This window comes from Mytilus trossulus, chromosome 7, assembly GCF_036588685.1.
Source record: "Mytilus trossulus isolate FHL-02 chromosome 7, PNRI_Mtr1.1.1.hap1, whole genome shotgun sequence".
Classification (NCBI taxonomy): domain Eukaryota; kingdom Metazoa; phylum Mollusca; class Bivalvia; order Mytilida; family Mytilidae; genus Mytilus; species Mytilus trossulus.
In genome coordinates this window covers 43,493,218-43,504,424 of record NC_086379.1, presented here as the reverse complement: position 1 = coordinate 43,504,424, position 11,207 = coordinate 43,493,218, and the positions used below count along the sequence as shown (strand labels likewise).

The window sequence follows — 11,207 nt, the reverse complement described above, 5'->3', positions numbered from 1 at the left end:
TTAACTAATCAATATTGATATATAGACACAACAATAAAGAAAAACTATGTATCACAAGTTTTAATGTGTTTTTATTTTGTAGTATATACATCACCATGTTATATCTGGGAACAAGATTCCTGGTCATATATACTACATACGAACACAAGAAAAAGAAAAGGAAAACGTTAATACGGCATGGAAAGGATTGGCACACGAAAAAACCCACCCATATGTAGTGCCAATAAGAAAGAGGGTCCCATCTCATTCTATAACACTTCCTTATTTATTAAAACCTCAAAATCTGAGTCAAAAAGCTTTTTTCGGGTACATTTAGAATATTTTAAAAACGTTCGCATCAAAGATATCCTGAATGAACATAACTTTCGAATGGATGTGGCAACCAGTTCTTGGTAAACTACCTGAATCCCAAACTAAAACCTGTCAAAGGATGGACGGGGGCTGATTCAGCCATTTTTAAAAGGGGTCCGGGGTTCCAAACACAGGATAAAGGGTGTCCAGTATATGTCCCCATGCATATAAATGAATTGATCTTAAAATAAAGGGGGTCCAACTATATGTCCCGATTCAAAACCATTGACCGCCAAAAAAAAAGGGGGTTACAATCCCCTCCCCCCCCCCCATTGGATCAGCCACAAAACAGAAAAATATGTTCTTTTATACAAATGTGCACACGATTTATTTTGGGAAACTGATTGTGTAGTCATAAGTACAATATGTCCTGTTGATCAAACAAGGAAGCATAAAAAATAACCACAATAGGATAAATAACGATTTTGTTTTCATTATTTTTGTGAATTTAGTTCAAATATCCTTATTTTCGTTATTCATTGACCAAATAAATAGTTATATAGTTATTAGCTTCTGTTTTGATATTAAGTGTCTGGATTTGGTTTACATAATTGAAAATTATGGGAAAACAGTGCAGGATAAATATATAGAGAAAATTAGGCAACAAAAAATACACATTAGAGTAAAGTGATGTGCTGTAATACAAAGATTTATATTTATATATAAACGGAATAATCAGAGACATATATACACATATATATGTCTCTGGAATAATGGTATAGAAAATAAAAGAATAAAAAAATCCAAACCTCATATTTAATAGCGTGATATTTACTAGTGCATACCGTATGGCGAAAGTTCACTTTTCTCTTAATCTACAAGTCCATTTATAAATAAAATGCAACTCATTTAACATTACAGAAACAACTCCAATATACGGTTGTTTTCAAATACTAGTATGCTAGTTTGTTCTTTAATTCAAATAAATCTTCAGACATTCATCCTGGGAAAAAAATATCATTACTATACAAAAAAACGAGAGAAGAAACATGTCTTACTACACCTATAAGATCATCATTATTATAGAGATGATATATTGAATACTATCTGAGTTTTGATAAATAGTCTCTATAAGAGTAACAACTGTTCTTTCTCTTTATTGTGACTGTTCTGTTTTAACTTTCAACCTGTCAACTCTATCATGTATACGTCACATATTGAGCCGTTCTTCTTTTTGTTTCTTTCTATGTACGACGATCAACATTGCTCAACGCGGTTAACATTTCACATAAATGTACTACTAGTATGTTAACTTTCACGAGAACCTGCGGGTAATACTGAGCGTCGGCGCTGTTATAATGAGCTATGCACTATAGCTAGTGCTGATTTAATAATTTTTAAGTTCTGAAATGAATGAGAACTTTGGTTTCATGCTGAAGGTGTTCATACTTCGACGCTGCATCTCGCTGCATTGTAATTGATACAACACTTTGCTATCGTTCTGTTTTTACATCAAAATATGTCTCTCTTCTATGCGATATTGTAGATAAGTAACATATGAATTAGATTTCAGTCGCTAGAATTGACATTTCGAATATAGATTTTCGCTCAGTGGATAGAATAGTAATAGCAGCTAGTGCATCAAAGCAGAGACATATATAAACATGTGACTGTATATAATTATACTATACATATATATGGCTGGCTAAAGCGATCATTGACGATTAATTTTTTTTTATCAATTTTCAGTGATAGTTCAACCAAGCCAATGTTGTATGCCAAGTTTTAGCAAATCTGTGACATTGCATACCCATTTAGGAAACGAGCATTTAACTTCCAGGGGGGTATGTGTTTCTTCAAAGAAAAAACAATTATGATCCGCAATTGATGAAAAAAAAGTTGCGGTCAAGCAGATGACAAAATTCCCTTACTGGAAAGTGTTGCATGACCTCAAATGACCGAATTCCCCCTTTAAATGTCTAATCTATTCCCTTCAATTGTTGTGCCGTTACGAAAACAAAGCGTTTTAAAAATCCTTCCAAATTAGTTTACTTTTGAGTTCGCAGTTGTTAATTAGTTTATTATCTAATTTCAACAAGTCTCGGTTTTCGTAAAAAGCTTACTTTGGATTTAAAATATTAGTATTGTCATAAACGACACTTTACTTCAAATCGCACTCCTATAATTTAAACTTTAATGTATCGAAATTATCCTCAGGCTACGTGTAAACAATATTGTAAATAATAGATTGATCCGGGTTTTCTCTTAAAAAAACTGTCCACGTAGTTAAATTTTTTCCATTCATTCATTCATTCTATTTTTGTCCCCTTTTAATTTTTATCTATTTCACCTGAGAATCTATGTTCAATAGAGGAATGGATGTAGGAGTTTTATTGGCATTATGTTTAAATGAAAAAATATTTACATAAATGATATATACCCGTTTATATAAATAACGAGACATATTTTTGCTTGGGGTATAAACCGGATCAAATCTAAACGAAACCGGATCATTATAGCATTAATTGTTATAGTTTCAATTTTGTTGCACAATCTTGCGTAAGGATGGTAATTATTGAATAGGACCGCCACAACGCCACAAGGATGTTAAAAAAAGACATTTCAACGTGTAGACCAATTTTACCTGCGTAAATCGATCATTTTGTGTAGACCAAGATATGAGGCTCTAGCTTAGAACTGAATCACCGGAAGAATTTTGATATCAGTTTTAAAAAATTACCAGGAAGGATATATTTAATTTTTATTTCCAGCAATGAAATGAAGTTGTTTATTTTATCTCTACATATTTTTAATCTGCTTACAGGTATGTATTGTTTATCATTATAGATAACGAAAACAGTTTCCTTATATAATGTAGATATTTAAAGACGACAAGGCGATACACATTTGTTCGTATTAAACTACAAAACTATTTATTGATTTTTTTTTTTTTAGTAGGTTATTATCAACTTTTCCATATATAGGTAAATCATATACGTATAAAAATATATAGTCACATATTATCTCAATGCCAAACTTTATCAGTTTTAAGTATTATTCAAAGTCATGCAGATGATAAAGTCAGTATGTTTCAATTCGTACATATAAACTCATAAAGTTATACGGTTAACTGCTCTAAGACGACAACGAAAAGTCTACAATCATAGATAATAGAAAAGAAAGGGTAAGGGGTATCCAACCATGACACAAAATAAGTATAGTCACAATAAAAAGCACAAAAGTAAAGGAACAGCGCTTTTATTGCCGCCTTTCATCTCATAGTCCCACCGAGGCCTTCAACATCTATGTAATTTTTTTATTTCAGTGTCTAAAATATATTTTTTTATCTTCAGTTCCGTGTTTGCTGACCACGAGCCCCCTCTGTAAACCCTTTCCGACGCACCAATCGTTTTCCCCCCTTCAAAAAAAATAAGATGTCATCATGCACATGTATAGTATATTGTACAGCAAAAATATTTTAAAACCAAAGTCAACCTCATTCGTTGACGTAACATCTATTTTAAATTTTGAATATTCATTTCAAAGTTGACATCTGATCTGCAAGGGTAAACATGTGATGATGATTCATATAACGTAGTTGTATTACTGGAAAAGGGGGGGGGGGGGGGTGTGAACGGGGTTTACAGAATAGAAATGAATGACAGAAAAAATTAACAGAGAAAAAATGGCACAATTCTATAAAGAATAGAGTATAGGAATAATGGGGTGCAAACGTATAAAGAGCAATTAATACTTAACTTTTCCGTTATATATCACCTGAATTACCTGTAAAATGGCGCAAATGAAGTTTCTATTTTATGGCGCAAATGAAATATAACCTTGTGGCGCAAATGAAAGATTGTAATTTTTAAAAATTGGAGCAAATGCAATGCGCCCCCTAATTTCTGTTTCACAGTCAATTTTCCGTGTATTAGTTGTGAAGGATGAAACAAAAACAAATATATTGAAATTTAATTTGTGTTAAGGAAATGGCTTAACAGTGTCAATTAACAATTAACAAATGTTTCCTTGATACACATGTGTCAACCATGTTTATAAATCTAAAAACAACTTCATTTATGTTTTGAGATTTCAAAAAGAAATACATTCCACAGCAGACGATACAGTAATTGAATTTAACTACGTGTATTCATAAAGCACATTGAAATGTGTGTAATATTTCAACGAGACAGCAACAAAACAATGCCACAAGGCTAAGCAGTCATTTAGAGTTCAATAATTTTATGCGGATTCTTATATATTAGAAAAATCTGCTGTAAACGAACGAACGAAGTTATGTTACCCCTGACAGGATGACTTAATTTATTTATATTTAAATTAGAAGATGTGGTGTAATTGCCAATGAAACAACTCTCCATCAGAGTTGGAATGACATATATGAGTTAACCACAACCATAGGTACATTGTAACAATACGGCTACTCAACAGTAAGAAAAAAAAACATAACGCATAGTCAGATATCCCAGAAATGACAAACGTAAAACAATTCAAATACCATTTGATGTTGTTTTTTTTTTTAATTTCTTTTCTAGTTTATTCTGAACAACAGCTAAATTAAATAATCAATAATGATCTTAAAGGTATTTACTCATCGTTGAAGAAGTACGGTGATCTGTAGTTGTGGATAACTGTGTCATTCGGTCTCTTGTGGAGAGTTTTCTCATTGACCATCATACCACAGCGTCTTTCTTTTTTGGAAAAAGGCGAGATTCGGGTTATAATATATCAATGAAACAGCATTAATTGATATACCCAGTATATTTAACTAAGATTGACCTGCTTCAATGAGTAAATTGAAAGTCCAAAACTTTGAATATAAGAAGTAAACCAATCAGGTTTTCAACGAGGTTTGTAGTTCCTTTGGATTGAACACACTTTGACCATTTAACTAGTTTTCGGGATGATAACTTTAATATGTATTTATATAAGTATGTCGATTGCTCTCATATTGTGCAACACAATGTTGAATACCACAAGTAGAAGGTTAGGATTAATTGTAGGGGTTATGAGGCCAAAGGTAAGGCTAGGATTGAGTTTTGGGGTTATTGTTACAAGAAGGGTTTTAAAAAGTTTAAGGGATTCATATTTTTTTTCAAACTTTTAAAAAGTTTTAAGAAGAAATCTTTAATTGCACAGTATTAGGCAATAGATTTGTAAGATCTTTGACCATGTTTATTTTGAGTCAGAAACCTATATCATATTAAAAGAAAATTATCACAATCCAAATGCAGACAGTATCAATCTTGAATATTGTGTCCAAATTTGCCCCAACTGTTTAGGGTTCGATCTCTGTGGTCGTATCAGGCTGCGCTCAGCGAAGCATTTTATTACTGAATTGAAAGAGCTACTATATATAGACTTTTAATGCTAAAGCGATTTTTTGGTGCCTTCTGATTTTGATTGCTATCATTTCCTATTTTAGAAACATATTGTGTTCATGATGAGGCAACAACAACGCCACAGAAACCACCATCACCGAGCCCAACACCGTCGAATTCAACAGCTGCAACCGGTGTTAATTCATCTTCAAATGATAGCCGCACCTTAAACACTGGTGTAACATCAATACAAATTCAACCGTCAACTACCGAAATGGCGGATCTAATACCAACATCTATTTTTGACATATCCAATTCTTCTTTACCATCACCCACAGCTTTGTCTCTTCCAACTTCATTTACAGTTTTACCTACCTCTTTGTCGATTGATATCAATAGTAGCTTGTCATCACTCAGCACAAACATTACAAGTTCCTCCTCAATCAAACTAAGTACAGCCAATATATCGTCAACATCAAAATCTATATCGGTATCAACGATATCAACGATTTCGATTTCAACTACTGTGTCAGCGGTATCGAAGTCAATGACAGTATCATCGATATCTAATTCTGTGATGACATCTGGAGTAAAAGCAACAAGTTCGCCGGTATCAGTGTCAACAACACCGCCGTTGGTGTCGTCTTCAACAGTTAGTGCTGTCACCCCAAGCGTGGTAGTAAATTGTACAGTCACGGGCAACTGCAAACATAAAAATCAAAAAACAAAATCAAAGAGTCCAGGACCAATCGTTATTGTAGTGTTGGTAGTATTGGCAGTTTTATTCGCTGCAGTTGGATTTGTCTGCGTTAAAAGGTAAGTCAACAATATCAATTGTTGTTGATTTCAAGGGGTACAATCAAAATCACGTGATGGATATACACACACCGGAAGTTACAGCCAAACTCGCCGCTTGAAAGGTTAGTAGTTGCATTTTCTTGTTTATATCAATGAAATTTTGATTAATAAGTTGACACACCGAATGTCGGATAGTATGTAGTTTTAAAATACACAATTGTTTTTGCTAGAAAGATTGCAGTTATTGCAAACACTTCAACACAGTTATCTGGTGAAATTTTCGAACTGTGTCGAAGTGTTAGCATTAACTGCATGCTTTCCAGCAATGATTATTGTGTATTTCAAAACTAGATAGTATCCGACATTCGGTGCACTACCTTATTTATTAAATGTAATTGATATAAACAAGTAAATACGACTACTTAACTTTCAAGCGGTCTGCTCGACTGTTACTTCCGGTGTGTGTATATCCATCACGTGATTTTGATTGTACCCCTTGTGATTTGTAAAGTACATGTTACATCTTGCATAATTACACGAGATTATCTCAAGTAGACATATTAATGTCTTTTTCGAAAAGATCCGCTGTGAAATATATGAACAATTCTTTGGTTTCGAGCTTCGGTAAGTTGGTTTTTAAGCCTGCATAGTCGTCTATACTAGTCTCCCTTACTGTGCATGTTTGTTGAAATTGTTAGTCTTATTTATTTAGTAGTCGCCATGCAAGTCTAATTTTTCATGAACTCGAGAAAACAGTGAGGGTTAACAGCAACACACAATGATTCCCTTGTGAAATATAGCATACGTACTACTTGTTGGCAGAAATCAATGAAGTAAAGTAATATCACAAAAAGGTGGTCATAAAACATATCTGTTGTCTGCTCCATGGTCGGGTTGTTGTCTCTTTGACACATTCCCCATTTCCATTCTCAATTTTATAGTAGAACAAAGTGACAAAACTATTCGGAAATATTCACAGTATAATTTTCTAAAGCATACTAAAGTACAGCTTATACACGCACTACAATATGATATATGATATAGCGTACATCATAGGCATGTTATATTATTCAGTAACTGTACTGGCATCTTCTTATGTCACGGTATAGATATAAGAAGATGTTGTATGAGTGCCATGATGAGATAACGTATAATATATTGTTAACATATAGGACAACCCCTTTCTAAAAAGTCCTTTTCTGGGTGTCTCGGAAAAATGAAATCCTCTGACAATTATACCTATGAAAAAAACTATATGAAACTTCATTCAGTGCTTGATGTTTGGATATTGTTGAACCTGCCCTTGCAGTCATTCAAGTTTCGTGCACGATTACGATCCTCAGACTCAGAAATTAACCAATCAAAATACTGGTTTCAAGCACACATTTTGTACCCCGAAATACGAGTTAAGTTTTCTGACCTAGGACACATAATTTTCGTTCAATGTAGTTCTATTTATCTCTTTTCAGAAGAAAAAAATGCGGAAAATTCGGACTTGCTCCTGCAACACGTGCTGAATATAAAAGATTTACCGACGACGACGAGGAGAGAACCAACATAAGTATGATGTAAAATCAACTACCATTAATCCAAAAGTAGTGCTTTGTGAAATTATTCCGCGATAATTTCTGAGACAGTGTATCCCGTCCGCTTTTATTTTATAAACTAGAATAATCAATTCAATCTGATTGGCTTTAATTGTCAATATCAGATTGAAACAGTATATAGGCCCACTAACAATGAGTGCTAGAGACTTCTTTAATTGTCAATATCAGATTGAAACAGTATATAGGCCCACTAACAATGAGTGCTAGAGACTTCTTGGATAATATTAGCCTCATCTAAAACAAACTGTCATAGTATATATCATAGTATATATCATAGTAAATGTAAATTTCACCTATCATATACCCAATTTGCACAAATGTTGTATCCGACTATGGATTTTGAGATTAGCATGAGGACAATTTAGGAATCCATCGTTACACGATCGTGGGTCGTTTGGAGGTCGGTTTAAATATCAGACAGTGGCCTTTTTAATCCTGTATGGATTCAAAATTATAAAAAAGAAACATACAAAATAAACACAGAAAGCCACTTTTGTCTGTTTCTTAGATAAATGTAGAATAATGGAAAATGTCAAATAGGTGCAATTTGGGTATGCTCACGTTAGCTTCGTATATAGTCTTCATCATTCTTTGCTAGTCGTTACTTGAGTCCACGTGTTACTATAAGCAGTGATGGAGAACCGAATGGATGACACGTCTTTTCAAAAAACACAAACTTGATTGAGGTGTTATCTTGTGCATATTCGTTTTGAATTTAGAGCCGACCTGCAGTGTAGTGAAATTTAAAGATGGTTGCCATCGTAAAACTTGTAGATTTGCGCATATTGAATACTTTTGATATGGATGGAAACCGCATGCATGATTTGAAAAGTTATTCCTAGACTGGAGTTATATAATTTATCATGGATTAGGAAATTTCGCTTTTGGTGCAGATTGCCACAACAGCAGACATTAGACCATTTGAAAAAAGTCGGCTCAATCTTCAAAACATAGGCAACTTAGTATTTTTTGTAATGGACAAGCCGTCACCATGAAACATAGTTGCAAATAATGCTATAATACTAACTCATCTATTTAGTAAGTGCATTATAATCAGCGTTTTATATTATTTTCATTTGGATCATGAGAAAGATGCCACTGTAGTGATTGTGAGAAGTCAAGACATAAGTTTTCGGTAGTGTATAATATTATGTTCATACTTGCTCATGTATTACATCAACGAAGACATTGCTCAAGTTGATATATGTATATATAGTCAAACAATACTTGTTTATAATTGTTAGCTATTTGAATTCGTTCGATCGTCACTGATGGATTCATTAGTAGATACAACGAATTGTAAAAAAAACCCAAAAAAACTGGCTAATTTTTTGGCACTTATCTCGCGAGTCTTCTATAAATTGACAATGAATAATAAAAATCATTATCTTCTGGTCCCGTCAATATTTGAACAGCCGGAGATCTTAGATTAAGAAAAAATAACAGTGGTGATTTTTTAATACCAGAGTTATCTTTCTTTTACCAATAAAGTCTTAAATAGAATAGGAAAGTCAAACTGATTATATTCGTTTTAGATGTTCTACAATGGATACAGCAGTCTTTTCAGAAGTTCATACGTTAGAACGGGAACATATACATTAGATATACCAGAGACATATAATACAATTGTATTATATGTCTCTGGATATACTGTTCCAATGTTAGAATAAGATACATTGTTCTTATTATTAAAAATTCAATGTAGTATACTTTCTCGTAAAAGAACACTTGGAAATGTGAATTCAAGGATTCTTATAGAATAGATTACACAAATGTTTGCTTATTTTATTATTAGAAAAAAACTAGTTGAGTAATGTCAAATAGTCTAGGTGAAATCTTATACTGACGATTATAAGGTTTTGAAAAATAACTGCATTATAATAGTTTACTGAAAATTATTATTTAAAGAAAGCCTAACCTTTTGTCAAACATTTGAAATCTGTCAGAATTCTAATGTTGACGTTTCTTCTTTCCAGTATATACATTTAAATTGTAAAAACAAAAACAAGAGGTCTGCTGTGGCTTTCTATACTGTATTAGAATACAGTTTTTTTAGGTAATGCACATATTTATTTTTTTTTCTTGCCGGTGATATTGTGTATTTTGTTATCGATGCTACTGTTACTATAAAGTGTACTGATTTTATTGTTTGTGTTTTTTATGCCTTTTGATCAACAAGTTTCTAAAATCAAAAATAAAATAGGTTTTGTGGGGTTAGATCGCAAGAGACTAGTGTAACCCCTTTTCTATATGCATGTGCCCGGCGGTTCCAAATAAGTAACCTTGTCAGTGGTTGTCTTTATATGCTTTATCTAGGGTTTTTTATTTAGACGACTTTGATGCTGTTACAAAAAACTTTGATTCTGTTTAGTTAATTCACAACTTTTTAAGACCTGCATGGACGATTACAACTTTCTGTGTTGTTAGATTATTGAATTGTATGTTTATTTGTTCCCTTGCTGAGCTTTAATCTACTCCTCGTATTGCTTAATAAAATTAGTTAATCAATTTGGTTCATAAATGAATTATTTTAGTTTCGTTCCAAATATTAAGATTTTTCAGTTCATAGAACCTTGGAGGATAATGGCTTATACCCCAGTCCCACTAGGCCACAATCGCAACACGATCTGTGAAAAAAATGCAAATTTTGATGATCGTGGTACGATCGTGTAGGTCGCAGTAAGGTCGTACCACGGTCGTGGTGAGGTCTTCAAGATCGTGAAGAGCGTGGCCAACATTGAACATGTTCAAAACAATCGTGGTGCAGTCGTGGCGAATTAGGTCGTGGTAGAAGCGTAGTGTGAGCGCACTAAGACCGTAGTAAGATCGCAAAGGTGGCTGTACAATCGTAGCAAAAGCGTGATTCTATTCGGAGAGATAACGCTACGATCTAACAGCGACGTCATCACGACCTTACTACGACCACCACGTTCTCACCGCGACCCAACTACGACTTTACCACGCTGTTCACGACCATAGTACAATTCTAGCACGCCCTTGCCGTCCTCATCACGCTCTTCTCACGACCTTACTACGTTCAAACTACGACCATCAGTTTTATTGTCATTTTCACATAAAATATATGAAAAAAAACTCCCTAGATTTTCTTTGTCTGAATGTATTTATCTATTTGCTCTAACGGCTCAACCATGCTTCTCGTTTTTATATAGAT

At 33.5% G+C, this 11,207-nt stretch overlaps 1 protein-coding gene across 1 annotated transcript; it reads left to right on the top strand.

The window, feature by feature from the left end:
• Positions 1–2,613: 2,613 nt before the first annotated feature.
• Positions 2,614–10,180, top strand: LOC134725117 (uncharacterized). Its single transcript, XM_063588666.1, has 3 exons — positions 2,614–3,115; positions 5,735–6,446; positions 7,898–10,180. Exons 1-3 carry the CDS (start codon positions 3,070–3,072, stop codon positions 7,998–8,000), a joined length of 861 nt encoding a protein of 286 aa, XP_063444736.1. The 5' UTR covers positions 2,614–3,069; the 3' UTR covers positions 8,001–10,180.
• Positions 10,181–11,207: the final 1,027 nt, after the last annotated feature.